At 39.6% G+C, this 22,138-nt stretch overlaps 1 protein-coding gene across 1 annotated transcript in view; it reads left to right on the top strand.

Annotated features, from left to right (window-relative positions):
* The window catches only part of LOC136142205 (AFG1-like ATPase), a 40,212-nt gene that overhangs the window by 4,726 nt on the left and 13,348 nt on the right, over nt 1-22,138 (top strand). Inside the window, 5 exon segments of the mRNA XM_065900226.1 lie at nt 107-212; nt 1,333-1,409; nt 6,185-6,291; nt 9,340-9,417; nt 10,412-10,522. Of these exon segments, the coding sequence (XP_065756298.1) occupies nt 107-212; nt 1,333-1,409; nt 6,185-6,291; nt 9,340-9,417; nt 10,412-10,522 (479 nt within the window).

Genomic DNA, 22,138 nt, shown 5'->3' with positions numbered 1-22,138 from the left:
ATTCCTTTAAAAGAATCTACCACATGAACAACCTTACGCCGTGACTCTCTCCATGTCTAAAACTGCTGGAACTGAATACAACCTCTGAGTTATAATTCTTGCCTAGAAACAGCCTTCTTCCAAAGGAGGATCCTGCCACCTCCCTGCTCTCCTGGAGTGATCCACCGGGATCAGAAAGATGCTCATCAGGAGGCATCCAGCACCCTGGGAATGTGAGGATGGTACAGTCACTGTCTGTCTTAGGGCCTTGGTCCCATTCCCTTCCAGCCTCAATGGGCCTGTGAAGACGGAAGCCGAGCCATACATTCAAAGGAAAAAGGAAGAGGGACTCACAATTTTTGAGGACAGATCTGCTGAGAGTCAGGAATCTGGTGGAGCTTTACCCTACTAGTAGTGGTGGGGGCAAGAGAGTGTGAACTACAGATGTGAATATATTTGAGGGGCAGCATGATCTGGAGAGCATGTGGAGAGGAGAAGGAAAATACACGTTTCCATTTTGACTGTGAGTCAACGCCGTTTCATGCAGTGGAATAAGTGCCTTGAGGGCTGGGGAAAAATGGTGTTTGCACCATTTCCATTCAATTGAGTCATGTGCTCCCTGAATGGAGTTTGGGGTAAGGGAATGAACTCACCACTGACTCTGTTTCCCGTGTTTCCCATGTTTTCCTGTCCCCTTATTTCCTTGTTTCACATGAGAGAAGAGTGATTCCTTTGAGATCCTGAAGGGTGAGATCAAAGCCACTTGTCTGCCAGACAGGACACTGGACACTGGATCAAGAGAGACAGGAGACCTCCCTGTTTATGTCTGTAAGTCACTTCACTCCTCTTAGTCTCACTTGGAAAATACATATTTGTGTTATGTGTGAGCTTCATTGCTTTGGGGTAGAGTGATGGCACTGCAAACAAACAGGTGGAAACTGAGAGCTTGATGGATGAACCAATGGCCATGGCATGGGCTTCAGTACCTGTGTTTCCTGATGCACCATTCTGGTTGTCAGGCACCTCCCATCTTTCTGTCCCCACTGTCAGGGCACCCCAGGTTCCTGGCTTCTGTCTACATTACTCTAATGTCACAAAGGGCTGGGCTGGAACAAAGGGGTAAGAAAGGGGGTAAAGAGAGAGCCCCTGTAAAACCTGCTGTTTTCTGCTCTCCTCCCCTGGAGAAGCTGGGGAAAAGGAAGAAAGTCATCATCCTGTTTGTTCTCGTTCCATGTGCTGTCATATTCCCTTACTTCTGGCTGCGGATAACTTCAAGAAAATACTTTTCCATTGAACCTTTGAAAGGTAGGGTGCTGCATAGGATCAAAAACTATTTCTGTGTATTTTGTACAGGACCCTACAGTACCATCCAGGAGATCTCCCTGGGTCCCGGGGGCAGACCTCACCTCAAAACTCTGGGATGACCTTGGGTAAGTCACTGCCCAAAGAGGAGGTGGTCTCACCTGTCAAAGAGGATCACACCAGCCTCTTCTCCCAGCCAGCTAGGTCTGGGCCAGAGAATAAAGTTATTTCTATTCAGAAAAATACTATGAGTTTCTAGAAGGAAGATATTTTTCCATGTAAGTTCAAGGAATTATTTTAAGAGTCATGCTGCAGGCTCACCAGAATTCTACATTCAGTCACTATATCTAAGTTCAATTCAGTTCAAAATTCACTCAGTTCCAGACCCTGGGCGAGGCTCTAGAGATATTTGTTGATGCATGGTAGGGTAGCTTCATGGTTAGTATCAATGGGCTTTAATACCATATAGTCCTGGGAAGGGCCATTCCTCTATCTCCTACTAACCATGTGACCTAGACCAGTTCCTTAACCTCTCCATGCCTTGAACTTCTGATCCATAAATGGTGATAAAACCTTAAAGGGCTGTTTGAAGATCAAATATGTTAGTATCATTAAAGTACTTAACATTGGTCTGGCATAGAAATGCAGGTTACACTGGACCTTCACTCTTTTGTTCCGCCATCTTAATGTTGCATTGTGGCTCTGGCTTTACCTGGTGGTAATATAACCCATTTCAACATGTTCTACCATTTCAAATACATTTCTTTTACACAGGGAAACAAAAGCTAAGCAATAAATGTTGGGTTGAAAATACAGATTTTGATAAAGTTTATAAGAATGATCCTACTTCAGTTTGTAGAACTGGTATAAGAACAGAAAAATACTTGACGACTCTCAATTTTATAAGCCATTTGCATTTATTTAACAAATATTTATGGGGCATCTACTACATGCCAGGCCCCATTCAGCCTATAAATCTTGTCTTCATCTCAGGACTTTTTTCTAGTCTCCAGACCCATGTATCCAATTACCTGTCAGAAATGTGTATCTAGAGCAGTAGTTCTCAAATGGTGGTGATTTTGTTCCCCAGCTCCAGGAGACATGTGGAAATGTCTGAAAACATTTTTGGTAGTCACAACTGGGGGTGCTACTGAAATCTTGTGGGTAGAGGCTAAACATCCCACAATACATAGAACAGCCTTCACAACAAAGAGTTCTCTGACCCAAAGTGTCAACAGTGCTGAGGTTGAGAAAACCTGCTCTAGAGCAAGGTAAACGTTACTACCCACCCTATGTGCACAGATTCAGTGTAGAACCCAACTTTGGAATCCAACAACCCTGGATTAGAATAACTATGCTGCCTCTTATCAGGTGTGTCCTTGGAAAATGTATTTAACCTCTCTGAGCCTCGGTAGAGTGTGCCTTGGAGGAGGAATGAGTTGTAACAGGGAATACTGATACTTAACTTACAGAACAATTGTAAGAAGTTATAAAAACAGTATGTAGAGTTCCTAACACACTGTCTGGCCAGTAGTAGGCCCTTGAAGTGTTAGTTTCCTTCCTACCCCACTTCCTAACTTCTGCTTCCAAGATTACTTTAACCTAAACTACATAGCCCTAAACAGCATAACTATGTCCTAAAGAGCTTCTGGAACTATGACAACAAGAAGGAATATAACTCACACAGACCCACCTTGTGTTTAAGAGTTGGTGCCACTTTTGTGTTGTAAAGTTGTCTAATGGAGGTGGGCTAGGGGAAAAATTGTCACCCCATTTCCATGGAATCAGTGTACCTTTACTGAGCTCTTATGAGGCCCTCTTGGAGAGTTAACATCAGGAATGCCCACTAACTGGGTATGTGAGTTCATCTTGTGGCTCAGTAAACATAAACACCCAGAGAAGCACAAGCATGATGATGGGTGTTCTGGAGAAAGCAATGGAGCAAAAGGAAGGAAATGTTGGTCCCTAACTATTTTCTGTATGACCCTGGCTAAGATGCGTAACTTCTCCTGGCTTTTGACTCAGTTTTAGGGCATAAGATTTGAATTGATCTTCTAACAGGCCAAATTTGGGTATAAGCCATTTAGCTTCTCTCTTCACAAGCATTCCTGTCATCATTTAAATTCTCATATTCTAGTGTTACTGAAAGATTAGATGAGTGAAACTACTTTACAAGAAATCTGGGACATTCTGAGGCAGAGGGAATGAGTGCTGATGGAACCTCTCAATGGTTCTTAACACTTCCACTCAAGGGGCATATTTGATTTCCTCTTATATTTGGCCACATCTAGTCACATGCCCAAGTCTGATGTCAGTGGGGTGGGATCAGTGAGCCTGGGAGTGATCTCGGGGACCAGCCAATCTGTGTGACCCCACTGCTAGGCATCTTGGTCCAAGGAGCAGTATTTAATCATCTGTCATCTTCCTCAACAAGAGAAGTTGTTGAGTGTGTACCCATGAGGGCACAATACTGGGGAAGTGTAAAACTGTAATCTTCTAAATGGGAAGCTCCTGGTCATACTGTGGGGAGAGAAAGAGATGGGACCTCACCCCATCCTGCCATTTATCTGAAAAGGTGATATAGGCTTTGTCAGCCTGAGCTTGGTTATCTGTGACTTATCATGATACCTTTCTCACAGTGCTGTCCTGGGCTGTAAATGAGAAAACCTGTAAAGTACATATGGGACATAGTAAGACTTCAACCAGATTATGGTATCACATATCAGTTCTGGCCCACTGGGCTCCTCCCTTCCAGAGAGGAGGTGAAATTATCCTAATCCAAAGAGCACTACTGCCATAAAGAGCATTTGGAAAGGTAGTAGCAAGAGCTGAAATATATCATAATGTATTAGCTTTAGTGCCAGTTATGAATTATGGGATGAGTTACTTGTGGAAGTTGGGGAAAGAGAAGAAAATCACCATTCCGTCTCCTGTTAAAGTGTATGCTTTCCTGTCCCCTTAGTTTATCATCTAGTTTGACACTAAAGGAAGAGAAGTTTCCCAATGATTCTGAGGTAGAAGAGATAGTACAGAGCAAAATAATGTGGATGCTGGAGAGAAAATTGGAGTCAGGAGACCAGACATATCCCTGACTATAGAACCTCGTTTGAGGCACTCCCTTTGTTCTGGCCTCAGCCCTAACAATATGATGTTCTATACCAGTAGCCCGAGCTTTGGGTCAGAAAACTCAGTTTAAAGCTGGATATCACTGATTAAAGGTTGCACAACATTTTTTGGTCTGAAGCTCCATGTGGTAGGCAGGATTCTAAGATGATCTCCAATGATTCTCAGACTTGTATAATCCCCTCATCTTTGAGTGTGGGTGGAACCAATGAATATGAAGAGATATCAATTCCATGATTATGGTATGTTATATTGCAAAATGGAGACTATATGGGTGGGCCTGACCTAATCAGACAAGCCATTTAAAGCAGATAATTTTCTCTGGCTGTTTACAGGAGGAGAAGTCAGAGATTCAAAGTACAAGAAAGATTAAATGTGCTGTTGCTGGCTCAAAGACAGAGGGGTCCACATGACAAGGAATTAGAGTTGCCTCTAGGAACTGAGAGCACCCTAAGCTGACAGCCACCAGACAGCCAACAGATATGCACTGTAGTCCTTGACCTTTGTGACAGTTCCAATGTAGTACTGCTGGGTGGGTAAGTCTATCTGATTCTAGGTTCATTAATAGGAAATGTGGTGCCTGTAGATCTAAGCCACTTTCTCAATATCACTTTTATAAGGAGTAAAGTTGATATATTGTTCTTATTCTTTTTTCATATTTCTTAATTGGTTTAGAGCTCAGATGTGGAGCAGTGATGTATTAGGGGTAGAGAAGCCTTTAGAAGCCCAAGCATTTTGGAGCAAGACCATAGGAATAATTGGGAGCCAGCAAGACACAGAAAAGGGAGAGAACTGTGGGACAATTATAAGACCCACCTATGAGGGCAGAGCAGACCATATGCTCCATAAGGGCAACTCACCACCAAGAGTTTTGAAGGGAGCGGGCCTGAGCTGTGCAATTAGTTTCTCCTTCCAGTGTCACTAATCAGGTAAGTCGTTCCTGTGATAGAGAAGAAGTGAGTGTATGGAGAGGCTAGAAGTGTTTTGGTCATGGATGCCCCTTCATATAGAAGAAGTTAACAGGAATGGAGGATTAGAATTCCCCAGGACAAACCAATGTATGGTCCAACTGACTAAGTTTCTGCCTACTAAATAACTATAATATTCTAGGCCTGCTTTCTTTAAATAATTCCCAAATTGCCTAAATGGCATTTATTTTGTGTGTTCCTCGATCATTCAGTCACATGATTACAGTCAGTCTCTTAGTTTTCTGCCACAGATGACTAACTGCTTAGCATGGCCTGTGATGTTACACGTTCACCCTCCGAGGGCTAGTTCACCTTCAATAACTCTAGGACACCTCCCTGAGTTTTGTTATACTGATACTTCCTTCCTGTCTCATTTTAACACAAAATTCCTGACGACAGGCACATGCCTTGTTACAACAACGTGGGCAGAATTTCGCCAACGCCCGGGTCCCAGTCTAGTGCCTCTATTTCTCCGGTGGCAGCCTGAAGAGCAAAGGTACTCTGCTTTCGGCGAAATCCAGGGTGTGGATGGATGGCTGTGAAGAGGCATTTCCGATGTGGAGAAACAAGCCTGCACCTCGCGGTTGCCATAGAAACCTGACGTCAATATGGCGACCGTGACGATTTTTTAATACAGACGGACGCTGCTTGATGAGAGAAGCAGGTCCCGCCTTCAGGTTTTTGGGACTCAGCTGAGAGTGTGGGTCCGTGAGGTGGGGGCTGGGCCGCCCTGGGGTGTGGGGAGATAAAGGGATCCACATCCAAGTCACCTCTTTCCTGCTTTGGGGCTTGGTGCCTCCGCTGTCTCGTAGGTAAAGCCATTGGGGTCCCTCCTGGCCCCAGTGGGTGCGGTGTCCTGCTCCAGGGGTGTCCTGGAGCCACTTTCCTTCTAAAGGCAGGGGCGCGGGAGGTGAAACAGGTAACGACTCCCTCTGAGCCTCAGCTTTCCCCTCTGTTAAATGGGGATAAGAATGCTTTCCCCACAGGATCGCTGTGAACGTTTAGCGATAACACGTGAATAAGCCGATGGTCCTGTGGTTATTGCAGGAGCATGAATGTCTGTATGAATTCAGGCCACTTCTTATTCCTTTTCCACTTTGTTCTTAGGGGACATATGAGGAAAGGAGAAGAAAAAGGCCCTGGTGGGAAGCTCATTGTACCTTCTGGTGGTTAGGATCACTACCCAGTTGTTTCACTGTCATTGTCACTAACCCAGTGCTTAGCACGGTGCAGGGCACACAGTTACACCAGTAAACCATGGTAATTGCTGGATCTGTCTCTCCCTGTGCAGCTCCTCATGCCGATGGCCTTGCGCATATCAGGTGTCTGAAGGGGGCAGATTCCGAGGATCTGTGTCCTGATGGCTTCTGAAGCTTCTACTCCAGATTCAAAGGCAACAGTCTTCAGGAGAACCCAACAGTTCAGTTCACATCTTTATTTGGTTATGCCGCCTGGCTCAAGTGAGTTCACAGATCTGATAAAAGCATGCTGTGGAATAGCTCCTGTGAGGTTCACAAACTAGCCTAAAAGTAGAGAAGCTACTTTGATCTTATCATGGAAGAAGAGTTTTAGCAGGTGTAACTCCATTCTATCAGCAGCTGCATGCTTTGTAATAGCCCTTGAGGTCCATTAGAAATGTCTTTTGTCTGAAAGCAATTATTTGTCCAGTCTGAGGGAGGAACTTGATCTTTAACATGCATTTGGAATAAATATACCTAAATTGTTCTCACTGGGTAAATATTATTCAGTGATTCCCATGTTTCTATCAGGTGGTTGTTGAAATATGCATTTGGTTAGAAAGTCTTCCTAGCGATTTGAGATTGTAATGTAGTTTCTTCCCTGGAAGCCATGTTTTTATCCATTCTATAATGAAAAGTTTTAAGAAGGCAGAAAATTTCCAAATGTAAGTTTAAAATATGTTTTAAGAATTTATATTTTTAAATAATTACTTTAGAGTGTCTTATTAATCTGCTAAAATAACCACTCTTAAATATAGTTACGTTTACTTTCCCAGTACATAACAGTTTCAGCTCTTTATTACCTGGCCTCCCTCCCCTCCCTCTGCAGTGTACCGAGGTAACCACTGAACTTCTCTCACTATAGATTATTAGTTTTCATATCCTGGAATTTTATTCAGATGGAATCATAAAGGTTTTTTTAGTTCATTGGTTTTGGTTTGGCTTCTTTCATTCAGCCTATTTATTTCAGATTTATCCCTTTTGTTGCATGTATCAATAGTTCATTCTTTTTTATTGATGACTGGTATCCCAGTATACAGATATACTGCAATTTGTTTGAAATTTGTTGTTGTTTTTTAATTATACCTCCAGTGAATATTTGTGTATTAGTTTTTGCATGGACATATGCTTTCTTTCCCTCAGGTAAATACTTAAGAGTGCAGTGTCTGGATCATATGGTAGATGTAAGATAAACATTGTTAAGAAACTGCCAAACTGGTTGCACCATTTTTCATTCCCTCCAGGAGTGTGTGAGAGTTCCATCCTCCACAACCTTGCCAATGCTTGGGATGATCAGTCTTTTTAATTTTAGCCACTCTCATGTGGATGTAGTGGTATCAGATTGTAGTTTTAATTTGCAATTCCCTAATGATGTTGTTGAGCATATTTTCATGTGCTTATTTGCTAATTCTATATCTTCTTTGGTGAAATTTCTATTCAAAAATTTCCCCCATTTATTTATTATAGTGTCTTTGTTTTCCTAAATGACTTTTGATAGATTTTCTATATTCTGGGTATAGGTCCTTTGTCAGATATGTATTTGCACATATTTTCTCCCACTCAGTGCCTTGACATTTCATTTTCACACCAGTATCTTAGGAAGGGCAGTTTTTAACTTAGAAGTCCAGTGTATGTATTAGTTCACTTATGGATTATAGTTTCGGTGTCTCATTTATGAAATCTTCACCTAACCCAGGGTCACAAGGATTTTTCTCCTATATTTTGTCTAGAAGGTTGATAGCTTTAGAGTATATTTGGGTCTATGATCCATTTTGAGTGGACTTTTGTGTATAATGTGATATGTGCGTCACAGTTTATATTTGTGTATATAATATCCACTTGTCCCAGCACCGTTTGTTGATAAGACTTATCATTTCTCCACTGAATTGCCTTTGCCTCTTTTTCAAAAATCAGTTTTCCATGTATGTTTGCATCTATTCTTGGACTCTTTATTATTTTCCTTCAATCTGCTTATCTACCTTGATTCCAATACCACACTGCCTTGATTGCCGTAGGTTTATAGTAAGTCTTCAAATCTGGGAGTGTTTATCCTTCAACCTTATTCTTTTTCAAAGTTGCTTTTCATAGTTCATGGCCTCTGCATTTCCACATGAACTTCAGAATTGGCCCATAAATTTCTTTTAAAAAATATTTTCTAAGATTTTTATTGGGATTGCACTGAGTATATAGATCAATTTGGGGAGAAGTGCCATCTTAACAATACTGAATCTTCTGACCCTTAAAGACTGTTGTCTCTCCATTTATTTAAGTCTTCTTTAATTTTTCTGAGCAATGGTTTGTAGTGTTCAGTACAGGCCTTGCACATTTGTGGACAGATTATCCATAAGTATTTCAGACTTTTTGATGCTGTTGTAAAGAGCATTATTTTGTAAATACAGTTTTCAATTACTATATTTTCACTGAGCTGTCAGCAGCCAAATGCTTAACAATAGCCATTGCAGGAACTTTTTGGTTGAAAGCACAGGCTACCTTAGGGTGGAAAAGCTACTTAATGCATAACATGCTTTTGACTGTGTTTCTATATCAGCTTTTAGATGTTATTGGCAATGTGCTAAAACTAGGCAGGAAAATGTCATGGAGATAATTCTACATGACATCTCCAGAAAAATTAGCCACTGAAAGAAAATAGTTACGGTAGCTTTTAACTTCATGTGTGTGGTTAGAATTGAACCAATTTAATTGTGGGGTTCTTCTTTTCTGTCCCCCAGCAAGTCTTCCTCAATGAATTCCTGGGTTGTCAGGTGGTGAAACAGACAGAAGGAGAGAGCATGTATGTATATGAGCATGTACGTTTGTATGTATATTGGGGAAGCTGCCAGGAATCTTTATTATAAGGAATACTTGAGATTAATCCTGTGGTCATGTCAGTCCTGTTAACTTCCTAGCACATAATTGGAACCAAATCACAGTGGTTGTTGTTCATTTTTTTTCCAGCTTCACTTGGCCAGCATGGTTACCATGGTGACTCAGTGACTGCTATGGGATTTGGCGCAGATTGAACATCATTTTATAATTCTAACCTGAATTATTTATTACTATTATAGTTGTCAAGTGTTGCTTTTCTGATTTGCTCATTCCTTTCCGTTTGTTCATTGAAATTTGACTGGAGGTAGAGCTTTCTCTTCTCTCTGTTTTAATATTTATATCAGTATGACTCATAGATTCCTATTTTGCTCAGAGGGCTACCATCTGATGCTATGTTTATTTTGATGCTCAAAATGTCCCAGAATCGGCCAATAGAGGCCGCTTTAAGTTGGCTTCTGTGTCTATTTGACACCTCCTTAGAATTCTTTGAACATGTACTTTGTTCTCTAAACCTGAGTATCTCCTAATGTGTAGAAAGAAAATTATGATCCCCACCTCAGAACATCCCTTTGAGGAACTGAAGAGAAAAAGTCTGATAATTACAGCCTTCAGTGTGTGGCACCTATTAGGCCCTCAGCAATGTTAGTTCCCCATTCCAACTTTGCTTACTTCATTCTGTCAATATGATGCCTCTGGCGTTACCATAGTAGCATGACCTCCAGGGAGAGTACTTGGACATGTAACATAAGCAGGGATAAGCGCACATGTCCATGACCTGTGAGCCTCAGTGCCACTGCTGTGTGTGCAGAGGGGGCTGTGTGATGGAGCTGGGGAAGAGGAAAAGCATCACTGCACAGCTTCCCGTGAACTGAGAGGGAGCAGGCAGAACATCCTCACCTCTTCCCCTGTGTTTCATGTACTTTCCCTTCATCTCTCTTTCCTCTCTATTTCATGTGCTGTCTTATCTCCTTACAGTGGAACATCAGAGAGGGGTGTGGACTTCGAGTCCCAGGAGCAGGATCCAATAGAGAAGAACCAAGTGTGATGTCGAGTCTACTAGACAGGTTCCTGGAACAAGAGTGTAAGGTAAGTCACCACCCTTCCCTCCATTGTCTTCTATACATCAGGATAACAGTACTCAATGTTTCTGACCACCCAGGAGTATTGTGGGCTTTAGGTCTGAGCCCATGTGGGAAAGCAATCTGTGCTCATAGGTGGGAGGGAAGGACCAGTGCACTTTCAAGTAATAACATTAACAGATACACCCCAGATATCATAGAACTCTGCATGGTAGGCATTAAATTAATGCTACACAAATGTTAGCTGTTTGGGTCAGGATTTCTCCAAGTGGGATCCTCAAAGCACTTCATTAAACTCACTTGGGGTCTTGTTAAAAATCCCAGATTCTTGGGTCCACCCCAGGTCTGCTGAATCAAAACCAGGGAGGTAGAATGCGAGGTGTCTACATTTTGAGTAGCATCTCCAATGTTTCTGGTATTCATCCCATTTTAAACAGCTCTGCTGCAGATTTGCAACAAACACTCTTAAAATTTTGAATCCTTTAATGTCTAATTTCCTTGTCAACTTCTCCTGTACCTCAGTCTTAAATATTTGTCTCTGCTCCTATATGTCAAGTAGGTAACAGTTCCTTCATGTAAGTAATATTTATTCAGAGATTTATATGTGAAGCACTGAACTAGGCACCAGGGACACAGCACATAGAACAAGACAGGCAAGGTCCCTAGTGACATGCTCTGATTCACGTGCTCTCAAGGCAACTCTGGCTGCTGTGTGGGGAATGGACTGGACAGGGACAGGATAGCTATGGGGATAACCGTTAGGAGAATTTGCAGGGTCCGGGGAGAGACGAGGGTGGATCGGCCCTGAGCTGCAGTGGTGTGCAGAGGATGGGTGGCCTGGACAGGGCCTGTTGGAGGTAGGGCAGGAGGGACCTGCAGTGGGTGTGCACGGGAGGTATGTGAGGATAAGGCAGGATCCTGCATGGGACCTCAGCTTTATGTTTGGCCATATGCAGAAATGGTGGTGTATTTCCTGAAATCAGTTGTTCCAAGTACTTTGAGATATTCTCATAATTAGTTAGGTATCCAACAGTGGTTAACAGTGAAAGTTAATGATACACAAAATCTAACATTTGATGAATAGGATTCAGTTGTAAGACTATTAAACTTTATTAAACATATGTGTAAACTATAAAACTATAAAAATATCATATTGTCAGTATTTGTTTAAAGCAGCTAGCATTTAGTGAGCTGTTATTGTGTGCCTCGCACTGTTCTAATGGTTATGTATTAACTCAGTTCTCAAAGCAGCAGCCCATGACGTAGGGATGGTTGTTTTCCCCCTTTTACAGAAGTGGTAACTGAAGCGCAGAGTGGTTCTTTCAATCTCCCAAGATCACAGAGAGCCAGATATCCCAATATCTCTGCAGTAGAATTTTTAAAATATTGGTATTCAGGGCCATTTATCATTGTAAAGACCAAAACGCAAAGCCATATTTGTTTAGAAACGTTTCGTCTTCTACAGTAAGCACTGCACAATCCCAATTTTATACATAAGGCAATTTCATACATTGAGTGACTATAAGGTGAAGTAAGAGTATTCCAACTCACACAGTTTATAAGTGGCAGAAGGACGGTTTGGACCTGGTCTGTCTCCATAGCCCACACTCCTAACCAATACACTTAGGAAGAAGAAGGAGACATTTGTTGAACTGTGTCAGCCCATGATGGGTGATGTTAGGTTAGGGCCATCCATATCTCTTTGGGTGGAAACTATGCTTCGTTAGGCATTTTGCCATGTACCAGATGGTATTTATTTAATAAAAAGGTAATGGTTATAGGAAAAAAATGTCAAAGATGAACAAAGCCAGACCCTAGTTAAAGTGGTAAGGACATATTTTAATCAGTAATATACTATTATGACAGGGAAAAGAGTCCAGCGTGAACTGACCCCAACTTCAATTTGTACAGAGGTGACTAGGCTTTTCAAAGTGAGCATGAGGGAAAAGGGAGGGAGTAAGTAGGGGCCAATACAGCCAGGGAAGTAAAAATTACAAAAAACAGGAAAGGGGTGTTCATCCATGTGAAACCCATTTGGGTTTCTAACTGGCACTTGAATTCAAGTTAGATTTCTACCCTCCCACAGAGTCTGGGAGAGAAGGTCCTCTCCTCCTGTGTTAGCTGGAATAGTAAATTGTCCTGGAAGGCTTGAGTGTTCTCAGGCAATCACTTTAAGGGAATTTAGGGTCATCTTAGGGATGCAGCCTTGAGCTGTTAGAAACTATGTTAGTGTTTTGTTCAAGACTATTGGCCAGGTTGAGGCCTGGTTCAAAAGAGAGCTAAGAGGAGTGTAACTAGTGTTTGGTCAAGGAGAGAATCTTTTTCAAGGGCAATAATTATTTATTTATTTTTATTGAAGTATAGTTGATTTACAATGTTGTGTTTGTTTTGGTGTAAGCAAAGTGATTCAGTTTTATGCATATATATATGTGTATATTTGTTTCCATATTCTTTTCCATTATGGTGTATTATAAGATATTGAATATAGTTCCCTGTGCTATATGGTCGGACCTTGCTGTTTATCTATTTTATATACAGTAGTTTTTATCTGTTAATCCCAAACTCCTAATTTATCTCTCTCCCCCAACATCCCCTTTGGTTAACCATAAGTTTGTTTTCTATGTCTGTGAGTCTATTTCTGTTTTGTAAATAAGTTCATTTATATTATATTTTAGATTCCACATATAAGTGATATCATACAGTATTTGTCTTTTTCTTTCTGACTTACTTTACTTAATATGATAATCTCTAGTTGCATCCATGTTGCTGCAAATGGCATTTTTTCATTCTTTATTATGGCTGAGTAGTATTCCATTGTATATATGTACCACATCTTTATCCATTCATAGGTCAATGGGCATTTAGGTTGCTTCAATGTCCTGGCTATTGAAAATAGTGCTGCAATGGACATAGGGGTGCATGTATCTTTTTGAATTATGGTTTTCTCTGGATATATGCCCAGGAGTGGGATTGCTGGATCATATGGTAGCTTTATTTTTAGTTTTTTTAAGGAAGCTCCATACTGTTTTCCATAGTGGCTGCACCAATTTACATTCCCACCAAGAGTATAGGAGGGTTCCTTTTTCTCCACACCTTCTGCAGCATTTATTATTATTATTATTATTTTTGCAGTATGCGGGCCTCTCACTGTTGTGGCCTCTCCCGTTGCAGAGCACAGGCTCCGGATGCACAGGCTCAGTGGCCATGGCTCACAGGCCTAGCTGCTCTGCAGCATGTGGGATCTTCCCAGACCGGGACACGAACCCATGTCCCCTGCATTGGCAGGCAGACTCTCAACCACTGCGCCACCAGGGAAGCCCAGAATTTATTATTTGTAGACTTTTTAATGATGGCCATTCTTACCAGAGTGAGGTGATATTTCACTGTAGTTTCGATTTACATTTCCCTAATAATTAGCAATGTTGATCATCTTTTCATGTGGTTTTTGGCCATCTGTATGTCTTCTTTGGAGAAATGTCTATTTACGTCTTCTGTCAAGGGCAATAATTATAAAAACAAATGGATAAAGGGAATAATAATTATAGTTCCTATGCATTAGACAACTTGGATGTTAAAATAATTACTTGGACTTCCATTATGAATTATTTTCCCTTTTATGAACTCAAGGTGCTTTTCAAATGGGAATCACATTGCTCTGTGCTCTAGGCTTCACTGGTTGGGAGGCAGGGATGGTCTGATAGGTGAGGCCAGAGGAAAAATTCCTGGAAATATGCAGCATGTACTCTTGAGTATGGTTCCTTTTAATCAACATGATGTATGTATGAGTGATTTACGTTACTGTCATCTAGAGTTGTAGATCATTCATTCTCATTAGTGTATAGTATATTATTACATCATGTGGATATTTCATAATATATGTATCTGAACTTTTTATGATGGCCATTCTGAGTGTTGTCAGGTGATACCTCATTGTAGTTTTCATTTGCATTCCTCTAATGATTAGTGATGTTGAGCACCCTTTCATGTATTTGTTGGCAATCTGTATATCTTCTTTGGAGAAATGTCTATTTAGGTCTTCTGCCCATTTTTGAATTGGGTTGATTGATTTTTTGCTATTGAGCTACATGAGCTACTTGTATATTTTGGAGATTAATCCTTTGTCAGTTGCTTCATTTGCAAATATTTTCTCCTATCCTTAGGGTTGTCTTTTTGTCTTGTTTATGGTTTCCTTTGCTGTGCAAAAGCTTTTACATTTCATTAGGCCCCATTTGTTTATTTTTGTTTTTATTTCCATTTCTCTAGGAGGTGGGTCAAAAAGGATCTTGCTGTGAATCATGTCATAGAGTGTTCTGCCTATGTTTTCCTCTAAGAGTTTTAGAGTGTCTGTTCTTACATTTAGGTCTTTAATCCACTTTGAGTTTATTTTTGTGTATGGTGTTAGGAAGTGTTCTAATTTCATTCTTTAACATGTAGCTGTCCAGTTTTCCCAGCACCACTTACTGAAGAGGCTATCTTTTCTCCATTGTATATTCTTACCTCCTTTGTCAAAGATAAGGTGACCATACTGTGTGGGTTTATCTCTGGGCTTTCTATCCTGTTCCCTTGATCTATCTTTCTGTTTCTGTGCCAGTACCATACTGTCTTGATTACTGTAACTTTGTAGTATAGTCTGAAGTCAGGGAGCCTGATTCCTTCAGCTCTGTTTATCTTTCTCAAGATTGCTTTGGCTATTCGGGGTCTTTTCTGTTTCCAAACAAATTGTAAAACTTCTTGTTCTAGTTCTGTGAAAAATGCCATTGGTAATTTGATAGGGATCACATTGAATCTGTAGATTGCTTTGGGTAGTATAGTCATTTTCACAGTATTCATTCTTCCAATCCAATCACATGGTATACCTCTTCATCTGTTTGCATCATCTTTAATTTCTTTCCTCAGTATCTTAAGTTTTCTGCATACAGGTCTTTTGCCTCCTTAGGTAGGTTTATTCCTAGGTATTTTATTCTTTTTGTTGCAATGGTAAATGAGAATGTTCCCTTAATTTCTCTTTCAGATTTTTCATTGTTAGTGTAAAGGAATGCAAGAAATTTCTGTGCATTAATTTTGTATCCTGCTACTTTACCAAATTCATTGATTAGCTATAGTAGTTTTCTGGTGGCATCTTTAGGATTTTCTATGTATAGCAGCATGTCATCTGCAAACAGTGACAGTTTTACTTCTTCTTTTCCTATTTGTATTCCTTTTATTTCTTTATCTTCTCTGATCACTGTGGCTAAAACTTCCAAAACTATGTTGAAAAATAGTGGTGAGAGTCAGCACCCTTGTCTTCTTCCTGATCTTAGTGGAAATAGTTTCAGTTTTTCACCATTGAGAATGAATTTGGCTGTGGGTTTATTGTATATGGCTTTTATTATATTGAGGTAGGTTCCCTCTATGCCCACTTTCTGGAGAGTTTTTATCATAAATGGGTGTTGAATGTTGTCAGAAGCTTCTTGTACATCTACTGAGATGATCATATGGTTTTTATCCTTCAGTTTGTTAGTATGGTGTATCACATTGATTGATTTGCATATATTGAAGAATCCTTGCATTCCTGGAATAAACCCCATTTGATCATGGTGTACGATCCTTTTAATGTGCTGTTGGATTCTGTTTGCTAGTATTTTGTTGAGGATTTTTGCATCTATGTTCATCAGTGATATTGGCCTGTAGTTTTCTTTTTTTGTGACATCTTTGTCTGGTTTTGGTGTCAGGGTGATGGTGGCCTCGTAGAATGAGTTTGGGAGTGTTCCTTCCTCTGCTATATTTTGGAAGAGTTTGAGAGGATGGATGTTAGCTCTTCACTAAATGTTTGATAGAATTCACCTGTGAATCCGTCTGGCCCTGGGCTTTTGTTTGTTGGAAAATTTTTAATCACAGTCTCAATTTCAGTGCTTGTGATTGGTCTGTTCATATTTTCTATTTCTTCCTGGTTCAGTCTTGGAGGGTTGTACTTTTCTAAGAATTTGTCCATTTCTTCCAGGTTGTCCATTTTATTGGCATATAGTTGCTTGTAGTAGTCCCTCATGATCCTTTGTACTTCTGCAGTGTCAGTTGTTACTTCTCCTTCTTCATTTCTAATTCTGTTGATTTGAGTCTTCTGCCTTTTTCTCCTGATAAGTCTGCCTAATGGTTTATCAATTTTCTTTATCTTCTCAAAGGACCAGACGTTAGTTTTATTGATCTTTGCTATTGTTTTCTTCATTTGTTTTTCATTTATTTCTGATCTGATCTTTATGATTTCTTTCCTTCTGCTAAATTTGGGGGTTTTTGTTCTTCTTTCTCTAATTGCTTTAGATGTAAGGTTAGGTTGTTTATTTGAGATGTTTCTTCTTTCTTGAGGTAGGATTATATTGCTATAAACTTCCCTCTTAGAACTGCTTTTCCTGCATCCCATAGATTTTGAGTCATCGTGTTTTCATTGTCATTTGTTTCTAGGTGTTTTTTGACTTCCTCTTTGATTTCTTAAGTGACCTCTTAGTTATTTAGTAGCTTATTGTTTAGCTTCCATGTGTTTGTATTTTTTACAGTTTTTTTTCCTGTAATTGATATCTAGTCTCATAGTGTTGTGGTTGGAAAAGATGCTTGATATGATTTCAATTTTCTTAAATTTACCAAGGCTTGATTTGTGACTCAAGGTGTGATCTATCCTGGAGAATGTTCCATTTGCACTTGAGAAGAAAGTGTATTCTGTTGATTTTGGATGGAATGTACTGTAAATATTGATTAAGTCAATTTGGTCTAATTGTCATTTAAAACTTGTGTTTCCTTATTTATTTCCTGTTTGGATGGTCTTTCCATTGGTGAAAGTGGGGTGTTAAAGTCCCCAAATATTACTGTGTTACTGTCAGTTTCCCCTTTTATGGTGTTAGCATTTTCCTTATGTTTTGAGGTGCTCCTATGTTGGGTGTGTAAATATTTACAATTGTTATATCTTCTTCTTGGATTGATTCCTTAATCATTATATAGTGTTCTTCCTTGTCTCTTGTCTTTATTTTAATGTCTATTTTGTCTGATATGAGTATTCCTCCTCCAGCTTTCTTTTGATTTCAATTTGCATGGAATATCTTTTTCCATCCCCTCACTTTCAGTCTGTATGAGTCCCTAGATCTGAAGTGGGTCTCTTGTAGACAGCATATATATGGGTCTTGTTTTTGTATCCATTCAGCCAGTCTGTGTCTTTTGGTTGGAACATTTAATGCATTTATATTTAAGGTAATTATTGATATATATGTTCCTATTACCATTTTCCTAATTGTTTTGGGTTTGTGGGTTTTTTTAATTTATTAAATTTATTTATTTTTGGCTGTGTTGTGTCTTTGTTGCTGTGCATGGTCTTTCTCTAGTTGCGGGGGGGGTGTCCCCCTTCATTGTGGTGTGCAGCCTTGTCATTGTGTTGGCTTCTCTTGTTGCGGAGCATGGGCTCTAGGCACACTTGGGCTTCAGTAGTTGTGTTGCATGGGCTCAGTAGTTGTGGCTTGCTGGCTCTACAGTACAGGCTCAGTAGTTGTGGTGCACGGGCTTAGTTGCTCCACAGCATGTGGGATCTTTCCAGACCAGGGCTCAAACGCGAGTCCTGTGTATTGGCAGGCAGATTCTTAACCACTGCACCACCAGGGAAGCCCCTTGGGTTTGTTTTTATAGGTCTTTTCTTTCTCTTGTGTCTCCTGCCTAGAGAAGATCCTTTAGCTTTGGTTGTAAAGCTGTTTTGGTGGTGCTGAATTCTCTTAACTTTTGCTTGTCTCTAAAGCTTTTGATTTCTCCATCGAATCTGAATGAGATCCTTGCTGGGTAGAGTAATCTTGGTTGTAGGTTTTTCCCTTTCATCACTTTAAATATGTCCTGCCACTCCCTTCTGGCCTGCAAAGTTTCTGATGAAAGATCAGCTGTTAACCTCATGCAAATTCCAGTGTATGTTATTTGTTGCTTTTCCCTTGCTGCTTTTAATAATTTTTCTTTGTGTTTAATGTTTGCTAGTTTGATTAATATGTGTCTCGGTGTGTTTCTCCTTGGGTTTATCCTGTATGGGACTCCCTGCACTTTCTGGACTTGATTATTTCCTTTCCCATGTTGGGGAAGTTTTTGACTATATTCTCTTCAAATATTTTCTCAGACCCTTTCTTTTTTCTTCTTCTCCTGGGATGCCTATAATGCTAATGTCGGTGCCCTTAATGTTGTCCCAGAGGTCTCTAGACTGTCGTCCATTCTTTTTATTCTTTTTGCTTTATTCTGCTCTGTGGCAGTTATTTCCACCATTCTATCGTCTAGCTCACTTTTCCGTTCTTCTGCCTCAGTTATTCTGATGTTGATTCCTTCTAGAGTATTTTTTCATTTATTGTGTTGTTCATTACTGTTTATTTGCTCTTTAATTCTTCTAGTTCCTTGTTAAACATTTCTTGTATTTTCTCTATTCTATTTCCGAGATTTTGGATCATCTTTACTATCATTACTCTGAATTCTTTTTCAGATACATTGCCTATTTCCTCTTCATTTATTTGGGTTTGTGGGGTTTTATCTTGCTCCTTTGTCTGCAAGATATTCCTCTGTCTTCTCTTTGTGCCTAACTTACAGTATTTGAGGTCTCCTTTCCCTAGGCTGTAGAGGTGTAGCTCCTCTTGCTTCTGTTCTCTGCCCCCGGTGGTGGGGTTGACCCAGTGTGTTGTGTAGGCTTCCTGATGGGAGGGCCGGCTGCCTGTGTTCTGGTGGGTGGAGCTAAGTCTTTTCCCTCTGATGATCAGGGCCCATGTCAGGTGGTGCATTTTGGGGTGTTTGCGAGCTTAGTATGACTTTAGGTAGTCTGTGTGCTGATGGGTGTGTTTGTGTTCCTCTCTCTCTTGCTGTTTGGTGTGAGGTGTCCAGCGCTGGGAGTTGCAGGCAGTTGGGTGGAGCTGGGTCTTGGATTAAGAGAGAGGCCTCCATGAGAGCCCTCAGTGATTAATCTTCCCTTGGGCCAGAAATTCTCTACTGTTCCAGCGTCCTGGACTTGGTGCTCCCACCCCAGATCCTCAGGCCCAACTTCCGGTCAAGGAACCAAGACCCCACAAGTCACTCGTCCTGGCAGTAAAGGGGATTTAAAAAAATGAGTAACAAAAACCCAGACAAATGGTAAAAAGTAGAATCAAACAAAACAGAAACAAGGAAATACACACACACACACACACACACACACACACACACAGACACACACACACACAGAAGAAACAAAAACAGAACCAAATAAAACAGAAAGCAAGAGAACAACCACAAAAACAAAAGAACCAAAGAACAGAATCACCAATTTAAAAGAAAAGTTAAAAAAAAAAACAAAACCAAAAATGAAACCAAAGCAGAGTACCAACTGATGTGTGAAGCTAAGAAAAAACAAACTGACAAAAATGATTTTAAAAAAAGAGAAAGGAGAAACAAGACAGAACAATAGAAAAGCAATGTAGAAATAGAAACATAAAAACTAAAAAATATATATATTAAAGAATGAAAAAAAGACAAAAAAAACCCCCAGAGAAATGGTAAAAACGAAATCAAACAAACAAAAAGAGAAACAAGGAAACACACACATGCAAAAGAAGCAAAAACAGAACCAAATAAGACAAAAAGTGAGAGAACCACCAGACAAACAGAACCCCCAAACGAAATCAAACAATTTGAGTCAGAACTCAGAAAAACACAAAACCTAAAAACAAAACCATAGCAGTGTGCCAATTGAAGAGTAAAGCAAGGAAACAGAACAATCTGATAAAACTGATTTTAAAAAAATAAAATGAAAAGGGAAAAAAACACAGAACAACAGAAGAGGAAAGTAGAAATGGAAATATATAAAAAATTAAAATATGTTATAAAACACGAAGATCTCAAAAGACTGAATAAAAAAATTTTTTTAATATGAAAACAGGGACTTCCCTGGTGGGGCAGTGGTTATAAATCTGCCTGCTAATGCAGGCGACATGGGTTAGAGCCCATGACCAGGAAGATCCCACACGCCGCGGAGCAACTAAACCCATGTGCCACAACTAATGAGCCTGTGCTCTAGAGCCTGCGAGCTACAACTACTGAGCCCGTGTGCCACAACTACTAAAGCTCGCACACCTAGAGTATGTGCTTCGTAACAAAAGAAGCCACTGCAATGAGAAACCCACGCACCGCAATGAAGAGTAGCCCCCGCTCGCCATAACTAGAGAAAGCCCGCATGCAGCAATGAGGACCCAATGCAGCCAAAAGTAAATAAATAAGTAAGTAAACAAATACTAAAACAACAAAAAACAAACAAAAAAAGTGCTTATATAAATTAAGTACACTTTTTTCAGAAGTATAGAAACTAACTGAAATATTTTTCAAATTCAAGTGATCTAGGTTAATCTTTAGTAAATAAAAAGCTAAATTTGTTGGTTTAATTAAACACATCAGAGTAATCATTATTAAATGTAATGCAGATATACAACTTTCATTTTATCTGGGTATAGTAGTCATAAGTTCAAGTTATCTGTTACAGAATTTGTTGGCAAGAAAAATAAATTAAGATTCTTTAAAACATGGCAACAGGTCCAAAATGGAGTCACTTATGGTAAGCCCCGCCAAACCAAGACTTCATTACTGTTTTGGCTTTCCCAGAAATGGAACCTTATACCAGTCAATCAGGAATTGCCTGATCAGCACTTGTTTGGTAATCTGCCTAATAGATCTCTTCTGTCCTCTGAAGAAAAGTAATCTGGCAATAACCAATCTACTTTGTTGCCTATATAACCTCCTTATTCCTACTCTCTTCCATGTATAAGTCATTTTCTACAGCTCTTCAGAGCTACTTTCTATCTGCTAGATTGGATACTGCCCAATTCATAAATCACTGAATAAAGCCAATAAGATCTTTAAAATATATTCAGTTGAATTTTGTTTTTTAACAAGATGATGGTTAGCTGTTTAATGCCTCATGAAATTTTCATGAGTAATCTAAACATAATTGTTAAGAATAAGTAAAATAAATAGAGGTAAGTAAGATAAAAGTTTACAAATGAACATTTCAATAATAACTATGCTTTATGGTATATCTACTTACAAATAGTCTCCAAAATCTTTTTGGTAACTTGAAACCCTAAAGTAACTAAATTAAGTTAAATGATGAATATTCATTGAATATCTAGATAATTTCCATATAAGATAATATACTGAAACATTGGTTACTGAACATAGGCTTACCTACTTTTTATTACAGAGGAACTAAAGATATTTGGGTCAGTTAGTCAATATATTTTATGGCAAATTAAAAAAATTTACTATGAAGAGGAATATACTTCTAGAAATTATGAAATGTATCTATAAATTTGCTAATCCACAGAATGGTAATGTAACAGGCAGTCCATGATTACTTCTTGGTTTTAACTAGAAATTAAGAATTCTAAGGGTTAAGAATTCTTATCAGTGTATGTAATTAAAACTTTCGAAGTAATAAGGGCAAAAGAAAACAACTGCTTAAGAAAAGTGGGTAAGGATATTAGAATGTGTTTTTTGAATAAGGAAAGGTATGAAGGACATGTTTTTTTCCTGAGGGAAAAGGAAAGTAATTTTGTCCTAAAGTAGACTGGCTGGCTGTTCCAGAATGAAAGAGAAGAGAAAATACAGTACAAAACCTGAATGT

Source organism: Phocoena phocoena, chromosome X, assembly GCF_963924675.1.
Source record: "Phocoena phocoena chromosome X, mPhoPho1.1, whole genome shotgun sequence".
In the NCBI taxonomy this organism is placed as follows: Eukaryota; Metazoa; Chordata; class Mammalia; order Artiodactyla; family Phocoenidae; genus Phocoena; species Phocoena phocoena.
The sequence above is the reverse complement of the archived record's forward strand: the minus strand, read 5'-3'. Positions and strand labels throughout refer to the sequence as shown.